General features: G+C 41.0%; 1 protein-coding gene across 1 annotated transcript in view; it reads left to right on the top strand.

Moving 5' to 3' along the window:
- The window catches only part of LOC122801341 (mucin-19-like), a 938154-nt gene that overhangs the window by 663601 nt on the left and 254667 nt on the right, over window positions 1-19886 (top strand). The window contains exon 35 of the mRNA XM_044070881.1: window positions 1829-2086. Within this exon, the coding sequence (XP_043926816.1) occupies window positions 1829-2086 (258 nt within the window). The remainder of the gene's footprint in view (window positions 1-1828; window positions 2087-19886) is intronic.

Below are 19886 nucleotides of genomic sequence, written 5' to 3' on the forward strand. Positions count from 1 at the left end.
ACGATGAACAAACCACATGAGAAACCCAGAGGCTCTGCAAAACGGAAAAAATTTATAGCATAACAGGTTTACATTGGCCTGAATTGCCTACCAGCTGAATGTGGAAACCAATCCCCTCCCTGTTAACAGACCTGAAATAAATATAGGTCATGCCCAAGTCTATAAATATTACCCCCTAGCACCCTCTTTTTTTTTTTAATGTGGTGTGGGGCGGAATACTTGCTATGTGATTATAGCAGCAGAAAAGTGCATCCATGATCATTTACCTCCTCCCTTTCCTCCTGTTCCCCCCTTTCTTTTTTTTTTTAACTGAGGAACAGACAAAGAAGCCAGGTCCCTGCCCTGACAGTACCCAACGAAACAGCCCAACCAACAACACAGTTCCCTAGGTAGGTTTCCGTTTCTCATTTAACTATTTTTTTTTTTTAAATGAAGCCCCTCACAATCAGGACATGCACCCTGTCCCTCCCATCAGAAGGGTGCCCCCAAGACCGTGAAGCAGTCAACACATACCGGAAGAGGACCAGCACAGCCCCGGGAAACCCTCCGCCCGAAAACAAAAACTGACCGTGATTGATATGAGCAGCAGACACTCTCGTCACTATTGTACCTGTTTAGGCCAAGCAAGAGGCAAGCAATCAACATACCCCTGCTCACCAGATATACCACAACACACAAGATCAACGGGAAGACAGTAGAAAAACTCCACACAACTGCAAGGTCGCATCCAGCCCTCTATGTGACACCAAACAGTTTCCGTTGACCCAGCAGCCCTCTATGTGACACCAAACAGCTCCCATTCACCCAGCAGTCAACAACAGAAAATCAGCTTGTCTGTATGTGTGTGTGTGTGTGTGTGTGTGTGTGTGTGTGTGTGTGTCCATGAATGGAGGAGCAGATAGGTAGCATAAATTACAGGCGATGGAGTCGCATCGCTACCTCAAGGCTTGTTTTTTTTTTGTTTGTTTGTTTTTTTTAATATATATAAAATTACCTTACAAGAAAATTACCTCAAAAGAAGCACCAAGTAGCTAGAGCATGCGCACTGCCCCTCCCACTGACTCTAGCACCTCAAGCCAGTGAAAGCAAACAGGGCACATTGAAGAGGAGCTGGCACTGATGAAGCACTGCAGGACTGCCGGTGGGAAACACAGGAAAACCCACCCTCCTCCTCCTAAGAGTGGACCACAAGTATAGCTTTCCCCAAAAGTTAACCACAAGTATAGCTTAAAAAAAAAAAAAAAAAAAACTTTACTTATATGAGTAATATATATCACTACAACCGACCCTTGGTACTGACATCACTACTACCAACCCTTAGTACTGAACATCACTCTCCTCATCTACCCAACCATTCCAAAGCCTACCTGACCACCAAAATCTGCAGGTCGCCATGGACGAGAACCTGCTGTAGCAAGTTCCTGCCAAAATGTGATTGCTTAACCCAACTAAACTAGACTAAACCTCTTAAGCCCCTCCCCATCATTATCTCATTTCCTCCCAACCATCCCTGCCTCCACTTAACCATTTCACCTCCCCAACCCACTTAAATCCTCCTAATATTAACCTAACCTCCCCATGAAGATGTCCAGGGACAACTTAGCTTTTTGCCAAACTTCATTTGTTTGCATATTAGAGCCAGGTAGAGGAAGAAGATACATTAAGCAATATAATGATAATCCAAAGAGAAAGGCATTTATTTTCTGTGTTACAAAAACTAAATTTGAGGATTCTCTATAGTGATAAAACTAGGTGGGCAGTAATGTCATCAAATGTGGTTTTGACAATTTATGAATAGATTTACAAGGAGATGTTTCTTCTTTTACAGGACCAGCACCAGTAACTAACTTTGTTGTTGTCAATGCTACATCCTCAACAATATACTTATCATGGAGTGCAGTACCAGGTGACCAGATTAGTTACAGGATACAGACTGCAGGGCCTTCTAGTTCAAACATCACAACATCTGCAACACGTATCAGCATGACAGGACTTGTTTCTGCATCACAGTACAACTTCAGCATTTTAGCTGTTGCTGCAGACAATTCAACAGTTTCAGATGTAACTTCTGCCACTGGATACACATGTAAGTATTTTACCTCAAGCAATTATCTTAGAAACAGGCAGCCGGCTATTTGTAAACAAAGGCATTATTATATTTTACTTCTTTGGTAAATGCACATGTTGCATTTATTAATATTATTTGTATACTGGGTCATCACTTATAGCATTTATATATTTATTCATTATCATAAGATGCATTTTTATGTCTATATTAACCAATTGCTTTACTTTAAGAGAAAATATTTTAAAAAGGAAATTTCCTTATTTTATGTAAAAAATTATGTAAAGCTATTAAAACATACTGTCTAAAAAAATGGACATCCAAAAATCAGTATTCTAAGTGAACATTATGCATGAGCTTGTTAAAATTGTTTTGTTGCATGCTACTCAATGTTCGATGTCAGGGCATTCATTATTGGTGCAAATTTCTGTTTAGTGTGTACTAATTATGATTTCGCACTGACAACTTAATGTCTTGGAAAGTTAGTTCTTATTCAGTATTCAGCCGCTTAATTATTAGGCCTAGAAATTGAAGGAGCTATACTATAAACACAGCAGTTAACTTGAAAATGCCAGCATATATAATAACCAAAACAAACAGTGTCCTATGACTGCCTTAAATTCGGCCAGCTAATGCAAAACACATCACTGTGCTTTACCAAACTATTTAGGTCTTTCATCCTGCAATATACTAGACTTCTTCAGAATAAAGTATCCATTTAAACACATACCTGCATACATGTACACAGATATGTATATATATATATATATATATATATATATATATATATATATATATATATATATATATCTGTATCTATATATATAATATATATATATATATATATATATATATATATATTATATATATATATAGATATATATATATATATATATTTATGCATGTATGTGTGTACCTGAGAACATTGAAACCCCATATCAGTGAATCATGTTTCATCCAGATGACAATATCGAATCCTCACTTATACAAAACTTTAAACCAGTGAAAACATTCATCAGAAAACTATCCACTTGGCCACCCTGTAGGCATTTCCTTTTTTTTTCCCATGCATCTTTTATATGGTATATATAATTGGGGGGGGGGGATGAATTTCCACATCGGGAGCATCGAGGGCAGGGAGAGGGGTTGTTGGTGGGTAATTGAATAATGGAAATTGATTTGTCCTGGTGGCCAAGTGGTTAGTTTCTCAGTGATTGTTTTTGCTGGTTTAATTTTTTGCATAAATGACTATTCAATATTGTCATCTCGCTGATATAGGGTTTCGATATTGTGAGGTAAACTAATATATATATATATATATATATATATATATATATATATATATATATACACACACACACACACACACACACACACACACACACACACACACACTCGTGTCATGTGAAACTGAACACATTATTATAAAACCTTTTTTAAAACATCTTAAAATACAATACACTTTATAAAAGACGTTATAATTGATCATTTAAATGCTTTAAAAAATTAAAATGTTAAAATAATTTTACATTCTCTTACTCAGTCCATCCTCCTTCAAAATACATCTCAGATTGAAAGTATCCTTTATACCAGGAAACATATCAGACTGTAATAAAATATGACATCTAGTTTTCCGGATTTCTCATTTATACTTAAAGTTGACATTCCATTAATTACAGGATACATATTCAATGATAAAAAAATGAAAACAAAAACGTATTTTTATTACCTTGATAAACCAACGTATGTCTGTATAAAATAATTCTGATGTTGCTATCCTAATGGCATGAACATATTCTGCAAATTTAGCAGATAACTTGTGGGTTGTCCTACCAGCATAAAAATAGCTGCAATCAAAACATAAAGAAATGTAAACTACTCCGGTGTAGTTACAGTTTTAGTGAGCACAATTATAGATGGATTTATATGGTGTAGTATGCAGTCAAATGACACTTCATCAGTGTACTTGCACTTTCAATATTGCCCTCAAATATATAGATACCCGATCTGTTGTTGGTCAAGGGAAGATGAACGTTGGCATTATATTTTTCTGTAGTAGTGTTTTAAGATGAATGCCCATTTTATAAGTAAATGATGGTGGACCTCCTACAACAGAAATTAACTCTTGAGGTTCCACTAATGATGTTATAGTTATTCAGAATTACCCTTCTGATTCTGAAATTGCCTAATGACATGTCCAAACTAAAATAATTAATATACAGATCATTACCTATACTAATGTTTTCATTCATTGCTGTATGTCAGCTGAAACTGTACAACAAAATATAAATAATATACCACATCTTATCATTGGTACTTAATGTTTATCCCCAGATAATTTCGCCATCTAGGGATACGATGTTTCATAAATATCGGATAGTTAATCTTAAGATGTGACTGTTCATAAAGATTCTTTTTCTATGTATTTTACAATCAAATTTCTTTATCCATATTACCTAAGGAAATATAAAAAAAATAAGTGATTCTATTTGATTCATGAATGGAAATATTGCATTCATCAACCAAACCTTTCAAGATAAAAATAAAGCTGCCCACAATTTTTTTTTATAAAAATTAAGTTTAGAAAACAAAGGCACTTGTTTCAATAGAAAAAAAAACACTGTCTTAACACAGGATTGGCAGAAGACACAGCAGCAGTGTCCCCCATTGCTACCCCTATTGCCTGCTTGTAGGAGTTAATATTAAGCACACAAAACAAATTTTTATCAATAATTCAAGTAACTCTAAATAGTGTCAATAAAATAAGTAGAGCATAAAATACATACTCTACAGCAACAGGAACACTAATGAAAAGAGATCTAATGGCAAAAGTAAGCATATGTTTTCATTATTTGTAAAAGAATCCCCAGGATTCAGTAATCCTCCATGTAAGACTAGATTAGTCTTACATGGAAACGCCAGTCTAAGAGTAAGACGGCAGCGCACCATGCATATTAATGAGGGCATGCTGCCTCAACTCTAAGGCTAACACGGAGCGTGCACGAGTGCAGGGGGTGTGTCGGACTGCCGAGCAGTCCAAAAATCCACACCCCTGCAAGTCTCTCAATTGGGAAATGTCAACTGACATGAGCGAGTCTGCTCAAATGTGTACATACCCAACACTACACTCCCCCATATTCTAAACCCCTGTACAATTATAAAATGTAAAACTTTTATTTTTTTTTTTATTATTCCCGATATAGCTGCCGTGTTTGCGCAGGTTTGCCCATTGGTTAGCTACAGTTAGCAGTTTAGACATCGAAGAGGATAATAAGAAACTTATATGCAAATTAAGCAAAATAGCAATAGCGTAGTGGTAGAGCCTTCGCACAAAGAGGAGGCATTCCTGGTTCGAGTCCCACCACTCCCCTTTCTGTTTTCTGTTGGAAATCTGTATATAAAAATAATTCCTGACATTTATCATTTAAATTTTAGTAAAAAGCATTGAAATGGCCTATGTAGTAGTGAACGAATTGTATATATATATATATATATATATATATATATATATATATATATATATATATATATATATATATATATATATATATATATATATATATATATATATATATATATATATATATGAAGGTGAAATGGTTATGCATACTGATGGATGCATAAGTAACGTATCTTAAGCAATGTGAAGCACTGCTAAGCAAAGTTTACCAGTATTAAGCATATTTAAATATAATAGCTCGTAGCTGAGCACTGTGTTAACTAGCACAATAGCTTTGCACGGAGCTGCGCATCGCACAAACTAGCGCAAACAGAACATGTTTGCGCATAGCTGTGCACCATGCTAATCAGCACAACGGCGGGCAACAACGAGCAACATAGAGCAGCGCCGAGCAACATAGTGCAACACCGAGCAACGTCGGGCAAAGTTGAGCAAAGCTGGCTAAACACAGCCACACCTCCTAGCCGGTCTGACCAGTAGTAAAATAAAAAGCAATGGCAGGCCTCGAACCTGGGATACTGTGCACCATAATCACAGCACTGAACCACTAAGCCATGACAACTTTTCATAAGCATGCACTTTCAACACACACACATACATATCAATGGAAGTTTACCCATTGCTAAGCAGGTGTGCCTTCAGCTGAGATTTTTCAAAACTGGCCAATCACAAATAAGTGCAGGAAATGATGCATATTTAAGCTCCATAGGCGGGAATACTTGCCATAACTGGTTGTAGCTCCCATCTGCAGGCAGCAATGGCCAGTGCTGGAGAGGGCTCTCATTTTCGAGCATAACGTTGGGGCATTGAGGAGTCAAAAGTAATGGTTTGGCTCCTTGTCCATAATCATGAGGATAGACTCCTTCGGGGCCAGAACCAGGGCGCTCAATACAAAGCGGAAGCCTGGGACCGTCTAGCTCATGAACTCACCAGTGCCACAGGTGTCCCTCGGACTGGTGAGCAGGTCAGACACCACCACGCAGACCTGAAGAGACGCAAGGTGGATCAACTGGACCAGTGGATCCAGCAGGTCTATGAGATGGAAAATGCCCCACTACTGAGTAAGTAGCCATGGAATTAAGTATGTAAGAATTGCTATTCTAGTGTATACTATGGATAGGTATGTCTCAATATCACTTCATTTACTTCACAGCTGCAGGTGTACATGCTGCGAATCAGCAAGCCTATGCAGATAGGCTGCTAAGGCTGCACCACCAGGCAGGTTAGTAATTATTCTGCTTGTACTGTTCTGTAAAATAAATGAGAGAGCCTGAAAAAAGTGTTTTAACACAATAAATAAAGGTATAATAATTCTCTAATAATTATTCTTCATGTACTGTTATATAAAATAAATGAGAGAGCCTCTAGAAAAGTGTTTTAAGTCTTTAATAAAGGTATAATTCCTGGAGTGTGTCTGTGTCATTTTCTTTGATATGTTTTTCTCTTGCATTATAGAAATAGTACTGTTGTATTAAGTGCTGTTAACACACAGTTGGGTAGGCCCATATAAAGTGGATGAAGGGAGTGCCAGTAGCTTTTAAGCATATTTACAGTCCTCAACTGTTGGTTCATGCCCAGCATGTACAGGTTAATCTGGCACATGAGTATCTTGGTATTGTGTTTCCCAGAAATGTCATTGTGCTGGCAGAAATGTAGGGAGCTGTTAACATATAACTGATAATTTCACCTGAACATATCTATATAAGTATAGGAAAGTAGAGCTGTCAGTGTACCATCTCAGCAGTAGTATGTCTGAGCAACTCACAAAATATGTAGCAGTAACATCTGAATCCCGGACAGTTTGTATGTCAGATACAGCCCATGTATATAAAGATCTAGCAAACCCCACTTCACAATTTAAGGACAATTGGGTAGTGTAATAATACATGTAGGAAATACATAACTGCAGTTAATAGGAATGTAGTGTAAACTAGAAGGATATACAAGTTGTTAATGGAGCTATCATTTTCCACCCTACTGTATGTGCATAAAAGTGCAATTCCACACCTCAATGGGTATGTGTAATGTCAAAACATTTGTTGGGACATATGTCCTATTGGTTTATAAATATCTGCATTTATTTCGATGCATGTGCCCTGTTCAAATACCACAGTATTGGTGGCCTGTTGCCATCAATTAAACCTGCATGCTGTTGTAATGTCCACTGTTGTTCTATATATGCATGTGTCATGCTTGCTATTCAACTGTTGGAACTCTGGTGCATTGGGTTAATGGGAATACTTCTGCATGCTGTTATGACTAATTGGGAATGCTGTTGACTGTTACTAAACCATATTTTCATTAAATCCTTCTAAACATAGAAAGTATGGGAAGGCCGGTCCCAGCAGACCCACCTGTCCCACCTCAGCTGGTGATGGCACCTGGCAACAGCAGGTCCGGTGCCCAGCCTGGGACCTCCTCCTCCATTGGCCTTGTGCCACCTTCAGGTGGAAGTACTGCAGGGGATGGGGCTCATCCCCCCATGCAAGCGTGGGTGGAGGAGGGCCACCTATCACCCTCCGAACAGTCCGGGCTGTGGTGCGTAGGGAGATCGAGCATTCTGTCACTGATCCTGTACGCCAGCTTCAGGCACGAGTGGCGTGACTCATGGGTGGGCCTGTCCCTCCTATGCAGCCCCCAGCACAGCCACCTTCTGGGCTGTGAAGGTGCAGTGGTGACTGCCCATGGGTGGGGATCTCAGTTCCACTGTTGCCATCTGTGGGCTCATGGGCTTGCAATTTCCAAACATCCTTCCCCGTCAATGGTGTTCACCCACCACAAGTGTCATATTCCACCCCTGTATGCATCTTGTTTGTCTAATCTGTTTACCTCCCCAACCTACATCCCCAAATATACCTACTTCCCCTACCCCACATTCCACTCTCACCTGAAAAAAAAAGGGCAATCTGCTCCCAAAAAAAAATTATGCCCCATACATAGCTACCCATTTTGCACACATGTCCGCTGGACACATAAACTGATATTTAATTGGCAATACAACATACTTTTTTGTCCTCACCCCTCTCACAGGGGTTGAAGGTTTCATATTTCCCTCCAAATGTATTGCATATGCACAGCTGTTGCTGTTAAAGAAATGGGCAGCTATGGACCTTCCCTACACCCATCCTGCACATCCTGAGCTGTTTTCCCTACTGTCTTTCCCTCTTTGTGCACCTTTTTCACCACTTTCCTATCTCCCCATTTTCTTCTCTTTCAAAGAAATGAGCGCTGGGGTTAGCGGGAGTAAGCACTATCAAGCAGTAGTTAGTGGGTTTGCGCGAGTGTGTGTCTGTGTGCACTTGTGTGTGCTTAGCTAAGTATTGCTAAGCATCGTGTAAACCCGTGCAAACCCGCTTACAACTGCTTAAAAGTGCCTTAGGCGTTCTGTATGTCAGGGCCCTTGTTCTGCTAAGCAGAGAAATAAAACACCTCTGTCAGTCTCGAATCCTGGACCTTGTATACACTAGACTGCATGAAGTACCACTAAGTCATGGTAGACATACAAGTTGGTGCTGAAATAAATATATCATGCATCAGAATGAGTAAATGTAAAGGAAAAATAGGAATACCATACCACAAATCTTGTTCTGTGGATCTTTACCAGCAGTTGTTGTGGAATTGCATTACATGACTGTGAAAAGAGAACCAGCCATTCTAGCAGGAAATAATGTTACAGCAGCACTTTCCAACTCCCACACAGTATCATAGCAGGACAAACACTGGCATATCTGATTAGGGCAGAGGCCATACTTCCCAACTGTGACTAATTTTCAGGGATGTCCCTGATTTTGAAACAAATTCTAGCTGTGTCCCTCTGAATCCCTCTGAAAAGTACTGACGTTAAGCAGAAAGGTGGGGAATTACACTTAATGAATAATGACAATAAGTAACAGTTAGACACTGATTGTACTTCAGAAAAGATGTATTAATCCATATGCTCTGGTTCTCTCAAAGTCTCAACTTAATGTCTCTAATATTTTAAAGGCGTACCTCACTTTTACCTACTTTTCCCTGCGTCTGTTCAAATATGGTTGCTATGACAGTAATTACTGCAATTACCACACAGCAGGCTGCATGCAATTAGCAAATGGTGGCCACCAATTGGTACAGAGGCCATCACATGCACATGTGCAAATACCTATAAAAGCAGGCTGTAATTGCTGCCCACAAACTCAATCACTTTATTGCAGAGGCTGAGAGAGACAGAGCGAGAGACAGAGAGAGAGAGAGCGAAAGAGAGAGAGAGAGAGAGAGACAGTGAAAAGCAAAAGGAAAACGGAAAATAAATAATACCAACTCATACAAAGGAAAGGTATGTAACAGATATGTATTTACTGGCATGTAGTAGATGTTTTTGAAGAGTACTCTACATAATGTGAACCATTCATATGTAGCAACAGTATGTATCTATGCACAGATGTCCTGCTTAACTATTGCCATGGACAATTCAGTGTATAGCTGTGTGCAGTGGGACATAACTGTGAAATATGTAGCTCAGCATTAAATGTCAAACATCTGGTCCATGTTATCTGTGTTCTGTACAGTAGTGTGGACAATGGCTGTTTGGGGGATTAGTGCAAACATTTATATAAACATAGTTGTGACAGAGTAACACATTCATGATAGTCATATTAAAGTTTAGCTTAGCATTGGCAATTGCTGTACCAGTCTAGTATGCTAATTTAGCATTTGTAGCTATATATAACCCCTCTGATGTTACTGTGTGTTCACATGTGACACCTGTTCATATTGCAGCAAGGCCCAACAGTCCAGATGTGAGGTCCAGGGACTTACAACAGTGTGGACCTTGTGTGTGTATGGCGTACACATACAGAGAGATATATATGTGTCATATATATTAACATCTGTATATGTGCATAGAGCAAGGGACATATTGCAACTGTTTATGAAGGGTGGACATATATATGTTGGTGAAGGTTGTTATGTGCATATTTGTATGTAGGTTTTAGTGTGTGTGACAAGACAGTATACAGTGCTGGTATATGACATGTGGTGGTTAAACACTGTGTGTGTTTTGTTCAGTTTGCAATGTTGCAGCCAGTGAGGCCTGCTAAAGCTACTTGGGCTGAGATCACTTTCAATGTATTTCTCACAAGACTGTGCGATATTATTACATTACTGTATACGTCACATCCTTTGTATAATTGATATTCCCACCATGAAAGGTGGACTGTATATGTGCCTATATGTATATGTATATGTACACCAATGGATGTGTATATGTATGTATATATATATATATATATATATATATATATATATATATATATATGTGTGTGTGTGTGTGTGTGTGTGTGTATAGAGATAGTCATATATAGTCATACACACCCACATCTACTTGTTGCAATAGATTTTATGTAAAGTTGACTGAGTGTGATGGTCAATGTGTTGGTGAATGTGTCAAAGATGTGTATTTGTGGGATAGCTTAGTGGGAAACTGTTTCTGTCATGGTATTATGTGTCCTTGCTTTGATCCCAGCAAAAGCTGTGTATGCTGTTGCTAGGCAGATAAAGCACTATGGCATACAGTCTGATGTAGTCCCTTGGTGTTAACTAGGGTGTGTCATTGGAGGCTAAAGCACTACATGCATGCTTATTGACTGGTACTGATGTTGAATCCAAATCCTGTATGAAGTGTAGTACTACTTGAAGCTGTAGGCCTAAACAGCAATGTATGGTGTATGTCCACATTGCTTGGAACCACTGTTCTGTGTGGTCCCTGTAGTCCTCACAGATTGCATTCCTCTGGCTTAAGGTTTTGTAAGTACTGACACACAGTACTGTATGGTACACATGTAAAGCTTATCTGGGTTGCCATACCTATGTGTCTTGTAATTACGTCTGATGTGTGTGTGGGTATGCCTGTAACATGTCCTCTGTCATATGTGTGTTACAAGATATAACTGCATATCTAGCAACATTTATAGTTTACTACAGCAGTATGCCACCTATGTCTACAATTGTGCACATATTTTGGCCATCACCAAGTTGTGTGGTATAATGGTAATACTGTAACTGGACTTTACAAACATTGCAATGGATGACATATTTCTTTATGCATTTGCTTGATCTATACCTTCTGTGGCTAGGTGGTGCATTGTGTCACATACAGTGTGCCATGTACTGCTGCATAGTCTTATATAGTGATTTTATTTTGTTGCTGTGCAGAACATGGTTTATTATATAGAGCGTGCCAGGCACTTTCAAGCAGTTGCGGGGTGAACACTGATAAGTGGTAGTGAAAGTGTTTAATCTCAGTCAGCTAATAGGTTGCTATATATGGCAGTTCAGTGATATCTGTACTGTATAATACTAAATGTGCCATATGACTTGCTCAGACATATTTTTTCTTTGTCTTCCAGGGATCATGGCCCACCATCATAATCCTAGCTACAGTAGTGCTGAGGATGACATTATTACCAGCTATCTGATTCAGCACTACAGCCTACTATTCTCGAGAACCAGACAAGACCAGCATGAGCGTACTGCACTGTGGCAAGATGTTGTCCGGAGGGTAAATGACATAGGCATACATAACCAGACATATGAGCAGGTACGCCATCACTGCAGTGAGTTACTTAGACATGTCTGGCAGCATGCTTCTGATGTCCATAGACAACAGCTTGCAAAAGGGGGTGGGGTTAACATCCATCCCCCCTCACCAGAGTGTAGGTGCTGCTCCTGAGCCTGGTGGAACCTGCCCAACAACAACAACAGCAGACATTTACCTTGATGGAGATTGGGGCCACCCAGCAAGAACACATGGAGCATGCAGGTTACATGGCATATCTGTAGACTACTGTTACTTCTATTGGTAGATCATGCATATATGAGATGTTAGAAGATGTGTAGTTAGAAGATGTGGAGCCTGTTGTGCAATATTGATCATTTGGAACATAATCTGTAGGCCTGTGAATGTAAACTGTTGTACTACTGTAAGATTGCAAACCCACAGTAGCAATGCCACAGTTGTCAACAATGACAAACTGTCTCACATCCATGTAGGTCCCTCTGGTGTGACAGCAAGGCAGTGGACACATGCTGGTGAGTGTTATTATTGCAAATAAAAAGTGCATGTCATAGTTAAGGTGTAGGCCATGTACACATGTACACACCTATGCATAATGCATGCTGTGCATGTTTGCTGTGAGAGTACGCACATCTCAGTAATGTGATTAGCTGACTCAAACACATGCAATACACAGACCATCTCAAACAAATGTGGCTACACTTTAGTGACCATTGGATAGGCAGAGTCAATATGCATGCACACAACATACACAGCTATGTTATACACAGAACATGTTAACATGCTACACATGAAGTATTCACAAACACTCTGTAAAGTCACACTCCAGTATCCCAAATGGCATCCACACAGCACACATAATATATCTGAGGGGTAGAGGCCTATTATGGGGCAGTGAAACACACTGCAACGCACAACACATTAATGTTAGGCAATGCTCCTTATTGGCCTCCTTACAAACCCATATAACAACTGGCTGTGAAATGGTGAATGTAGCCATGGTAGTGCAGTTCTGGTACAGCGTGATAGGTGCTGGTTTGGGACACATTTGTAGCCTTGAGTGACCACCTGATGCCTCATGATGATGGCTTATAGTACTACACCCCATCCAGTTATTGTAACCACAGTAGTACACATAGCTTGCATTGCTATACACATCAATGTTGTGTGTGTGCAAACATATGCACCTATAAATAATATGCAGACCAATCACCATTTGCACAACCAACACATATATGCCTTGTAATGCTATTGAGTGTCTAGGTCATATGGCACACATTGGGTAAGTGTGATGTTTAAATATGCAGTTGTGGTTTAGCATGCCATGTCATGGATGACACTGCCATGTCCACAATATGATCTACACTCACCATAACTACTGTACATTAGCTATGTGGACCGGTGGTATTCCATCAGTTATATATGCACCACTGATCTTGTGTGCATACACATCATGCATCAGCTAAAACTGTGTCCACAGTTATTTGCTAAAGACACAGAGGCTCTAATCAGACTTGGATATCTATGTGACACACAGGTACACATCCAGCCATGGTATGTATAGCTGTGAGTGATGGTGCACAGTACATTAAAGAATTTTTAATACTTGCACAGCAATGTTGTGTCAATGTATACATTGTGTTCCAGGGAGAGGCCAATCACCGAACAACAAAACACATGCATCAAAGCCATGTATACTGTCAGTAACAAGGACTGTCTACACTCGCACTGCATGCTGTTGAGCAACACATGTCCTGCATGCTGACATGTGTGATATGACTGTTTGGCTTGTGATACTGTACCCCACTATCAACTGCTATTGAGTATGTTCTGAGATTGCTGGTGGTGTGTGTGTGTGTGTGTGTGTGTGTGTGTGTGTGTGTGTGTGTGTGTGTGTGTGTGTGTGTGTGTGTGTGTGCATGTGCATGTGCATGTGTGTGTGTGTGTGTGTGAATGTGTCTGATTTAGTGAGTAGTGTATTTGTGTGCATGTGTGCATGTGTTCATGTGTGCATTTGTGCATGTGTGCATGTGTGCATGTGTTCATGTGTTCATTTATTCTGACATCATGTACAAGTCTTAAAGTGTGTTTCCTGTTTTACTCTCACAGGTGCTGAGGTTGGGCTGGTTCAGTGCAGCAGGGAACCTGATGTCACTGACACAAGTAGTGATAATGAGGATAGGTGTGTTGAAGCACAGGCATGTTTGTCAGGGTAAGTTGTTGGGCCACCAATTGACAGTACACAAGTCTCAACCCCATCCATGCACACAGTCATACTGCCTGTACATCCACCATCACCAATGCCCTTAGCAGAGGGACAGTGTACAGTCGGCAATGGCCAAGACAGTATGGTATCTATGGCACATGCATCAGGACACAGCAGCCATTGCCAGATGTCTGGAACGGTACCACTTAGGTAGATGTCCAGGGGTTCTCGTCAGAGCACTGCTGGTCATCATGCCCCTGGCAGATGTGCCACAACTCTTACAACCACACGCATGTTCCAGGCTATCATGGAGGCACAGGCATGTATGGAGCGGTACACCAGACAGGGAATAAGGGCACAGAGGGCTCATAACACCTCTTTAAATGACAATATCCATAACCTAGCAGGTGCCATCCATAATTACATTGAGGTCATTGATAGACGTTGGGGTGAGACATTATATGTCCTCCACAATGTCATGTTCATGTGTTAGGACAGTGCGGGACAGTTCAGATGTCGACGTGGATGTATGCCAGCAACATCATCAGCTGGCAGTCACCGTGGACATCCATCAATTCATAGCCGCTCCCGTAGTGCCAGTACCAGCCCCAGCAATTTTGGGAGTGGGCTGTCCATAGACCATCCTAGAAGACCACGTGCACGTGGCTCTGGCCAGTTCCAGCAGGGACCTGGATCCAGTGTACATATGTCAACCTCTGAGGATAGTACCCAGTCTGGATTAGTACCTGATACTGTCTGTAGCACCCCTGCCAGGCACAGGTCCTGTATCCGTGGCCATAGACGGTGATCTATTAAGCCTGCCAGGTACAGTCTGTAGCTGTCCCACAAATTCCTGTATATGGCAGCCACATGGTGGAACTGTGCGCATGCAGACACACACACACATAAACCAGACACCTAAGGCAAACACATACCCGCACATATTACATCCACATTGGCCCATAACAGTACTCTTGGCCCTCACACGCACACTCACACACACATGTCGATTGTATGGCTCAATGTATGCCTCTTCAAACCAGCAACACACCCTGTGCATATGATGAAACCTGTGCCACCTCCTGTCATCTGTAACACTGATGCAGGAACAGGCTAACATGATGCTGATGCACAGGGTGACTTTATAACAGAATAGCAATGTTAGCATGTTGTCAGCAGTAAAGTGTAATGATATCCTTGAATGTGTAGTTGAGCAGGCATGATGCATTAAAGCTATAATTATCAATGTAGTATTGTTTACACCATTGTTTATTCCAATTGTGTATTGTCTTCCCATGCGCCACTTGGTTGATGTGTGTAGTTTTGTCAGCATGTGTTAGAGAGTGGACAGTAAGTGTGGGATCTGTGCAGCACAGATTTGCAGGTGTACATTTATGAACATGGTTGAGGTGCACTGTCTGCATGTATGTGCATATTGGACACATGGGCAGGGTGACATGCCCTGTATTAGACAGTGCTAACACTCCATAGTTTCTATTGGTGGCCAGTACTACACACATTTTGGAACTTGAGTACACGTGTGTGTATGACATGGTTTGACACTGTGCTGTGGATGATACTGTTACTATCTGTCATTGGTTTGCATTCTGGTAGCATACATAACCTCAACAGCCTGACCATAAACAATTGTTGATGATGTCTTGAAAACTATCACACAGATGTAGGACACACAGTAACATTTGCAGCCTTCAAGTACTATTATATGCCAGTAACCAGTGGTATCCACCTGCACTCAGTCCTGGGACCACTCCTGTTTGGCATATAGCTTTCTTAGGTACAAGCAAACACAGTAGGGATATCTCTGGCCTTGTTTGGCAATGCATACTGTGGGCTATAATGCATTCTCCAGATGACACACACATCCTCCAAAAGGGTATCATACAGACAGATACCTGGTGTCAAACCATGCTGTAAAGCTATAAGCCAAATAAAGCATAGTCATCCACTTTTACAAAACATAGTGTCCCCAGAGTACCACATAGGTAGTAGCCCCAAAATGTTGAACAGGTACCGATGTATACATAAAGCCATATGTTACATCATCTCTCCTTTGATAATCACATTTCCAAAGGGTTTTGGAAATCCCTCTGTGGATCACATAAGCAATAAGGGGTCTGCATGCATATCCACAAAGGTTGTTGCACACCTAAAATAAATAGCCATCTTTTACAGACCTTGCTGCTTTCGAACAGGTTTCAAATATATCTCAGGCATAAACCCTCACTCACACTATTCAATAGAAACCATAATGATTGTATGTGAAATGGATGACGTAGGCCAGGGATCACTGCAGTGACTAGGCTTGTCACAAACATACAGATGTGACCTAAGGTCTGGAAAGCGGCAGCACACTCTGGCAAAGATAACAGATGTGTTCATGGAGAAAGCAGGGTTCCCACCTATGAAATAATTGAGGTCACATGTATGTATATGTATTTGCCACACAGCTACCTGACATGTGTAATGCACATACTGTTGTTATTGTGATATGTCATACAGTAGTAAAAGCAAAACCCACATCACATTGACCAACAGTGTCACACACAGTCACCAAGTGCAGGATTCAAACCCCTATCTAACTACTTTATGATACTAGAGCAGTATGCATTAACACGACGCGCTATACACATTACTGGAAGCTCTCCATTCCACAGGTATATTTATAGGATGGTGACATCATCAGACTTGACAAAGATGAGTGTACCACTTTTAAGGTGTTTCAGTAGTCTTCAAAAAGGCTGCTCCTCTCCGAGGAGACACACACTCTCATGCAGTTGGCAAGTGCAGGATTCAAACCCCTACCTAACTACTTTATGATACTAAAGAAGTACGCATTAACACAACACACTATACACATTACTGGGAGTTCCCTTTTCCACAGGTATATTTGTAGGATGGTGACATCATCAGACTTGACAAAGATAAGAATACCACTTTTAGTAGTCTCCAAAAAGGTTGCTCCTCTCCAAGGAGAGACACACACACAGTTGGCAAATGCAGTATTCAAACACCTATCTAACTACTTTATGATACTACAGCAGTACGCATTTACATGACATGCTATACACATTACTGGGAGGTCTCCTTTTCACAGGTATATTTGTAGGATGGTGACATCATTAGACTAGACAAAGTGGGTTACATTAGCTGAGATTAGGTGGGCTACAAAGAACCAATTTCTAAACACTTTGGCAATGTGATCATCAAAGGAGAGTTTACTATCTACCTGGGTTCCCAGGGCCATAATTACATTCTCCGTACATACTGGATTACCACCTATGTGGTAATTTGTGTGCACTTTGTTTTATCCAAAGGGGATGACTATTAATTTTTTGGCATTCTGCTTGAGGGCATTGTTTTGACACCAGGTATCTGTCTCTGTAAGACCCTTCTGGAGGATATCTGTGTCAGCCGTAGAGTTGATTGTGGACCACAGTTATCAGTCACCTGCAAACTTGTTCAGCCATACTCCTTCCATGCTTGCCTGTACCTCTGAGCAGTATCTACTGAACAGGTGGGGTCCCAGGACTAAGACCTGTGGGATGCCATTTGTGCCTGGTTTAGAGTTGGACATGGCACCCACAACTCTGAACATGTGTTTTTCATCTGTGAGCCAGATGGCCACCCATCCTGTGACATAGGTGTTAATGTTCAAGCTGGTAAGCTTGTCCATGATGCCAGAGTGGGGAATGGTGTCAAATGCCTTAGTGAGGTCCAGGTGGGCTGTGTGGGCTACTTTCACCTCCATCTGTGTCCTTGGTAACTGTTTCAAAGCAGTCAACTAGGTTTAGGAGGCAGGATCTGCCTTTAACAAAGCCAAGTTAGGTAGAGTCCAGTGTCTGGAGGTTCCCAATGTTTCTGTTTATGGGTTCCATGATAATTTGCTCCATAGCTTTGCAGACCAGGCTGAGTAGGCCTATAGGGCAATAGTTTCCAGGTTCTCTTGTGGCACCACCTTTGTGGAGCTGGATGACTGTTGCTGTATGCCACTATTTGGGTACATAGCCTGTGGTAAGGTTGAGTCTGGACAGTGAATGTAGGTGAGGGTGTAGCTCCTTTTGGGACTGATGTGAGACGTAGCCTGGGATACCATCCAGTCCCACTGATGCTGTGTTCTTAGCTTTGGAGAGGGCTGTTTTTACCTGCATGTCCATGAGGTCTGGGGCTCTGCATTCTTCTGGGATGGACACAGACCCTTTTGGGGGTGATGGGGGTGTTTGCACTGAACTTGTCTGCCAGGATGTGGGCAATGTCAGTTGGTTCAGTGTATTTTTTGTCATTTTGCAGTAGCTTACAGCATATTTGAGAGTTGCCACCTAAATGTTTGGTATAGCTAACAAAGGCTTTGTGGTTGCTATTCTTACATTCCTTGGCAATTTGTCTTTAGAAACTGGCCTTGCATTATTTTATGAGTGATCATTGTTTCTTCCTAATAATGATCACTGATGCCTTTCCTTTTGTGAAGTTTGCTCTATCATGTGTTCATTTCCTCCTTCTGTTGTATAGCTTATTTATGGGCAATGACCACTAGATTGGTCTCTTATTTTTGGAGGAGTGCGTCTTGGTTTTATTTGGGATGTCTCGATCCATGCATCCCTGTAGATGCTCATAGAATGCACTTGTAAATGAATCTGCAGATTGTATAGCATTATCCTATAGCAAGGGGGCTTTGGAACTTACCACTATGGTCTTGAGAAGTGTGCAGTTTGCTTTTGGAAATTTCTTCACAGTGGTTTCCTTGACTGGGGGGGGGGATGTGCATGTCCAGTGTGATTACTTTATGATCTGATATTACCAGCAAGGGATTTATCTCTGTTATGGAACACTGGTACCCCATGTTGGTGGTGATCAGGTCCAGTATGTTGTCACCTCTAGAGGGCATGGTGACCAGCTGTTCCAGGGCGTTTGAGTTTTTAAACTCTAGGAAGCATTGGGCAAAGGACGTTGTACACAAGTAATTCTCCCAGTCAATGTTTGGGTAGTTGTAATCTCCTCATATAATGGTGTTTGGTAGAACCTTTATATTTTCCACTGTTCTCAGGAATACTGGCTGAGGTTCCTGAGACAAGGTAGGTGATCTGTAGCAGGCTACAATCTGATAAGCAGCTTTGCCCAATGTTAGTTGCACTTGCATGGTCTGCAAGGCCTCATGTTGTGCCACTAACCTGAAGGTGTGGGTATCCATAAGGTAAATGGATACACCCCTTCCTTTTGTATTTCACTCTGGGTTTTGGGGCCAAAGATCAGAGGGATTGTGAGTGTTTTACGTGGAGCATGTCCAACAGCTCTGTGTTTGACATAGCTTTGTATGTTAGGCAGAGATAACCTCTGAGTAGGCGATATGCGAGAAAGTACAGCTGGAGCATTTTGAGATGGTCTGTGTATGGCATGTATTTCAGGCCACTAATGCTCTTTGTGAGGTATTTCTGCAGGCTTTCCAGTTGTTGTAGATGTCTTGTGAGGTACATAGCAAAAGGGGCATTGTACTCTATTATGGATCTAGTGAGTGATGAGTAAAGGGGAACAATGTCCTCTTCTATTCTGCATGAGAAACCTTTTGTGATGAGGTGTGCCATGTAGAAGG

Source organism: Protopterus annectens, chromosome 4.part1 (assembly GCF_019279795.1).
Source record: "Protopterus annectens isolate FY-2018-M chromosome 4.part1, PAN1.0, whole genome shotgun sequence".
Lineage (NCBI taxonomy): Eukaryota > Metazoa > Chordata > Ceratodontiformes > Protopteridae > Protopterus > Protopterus annectens.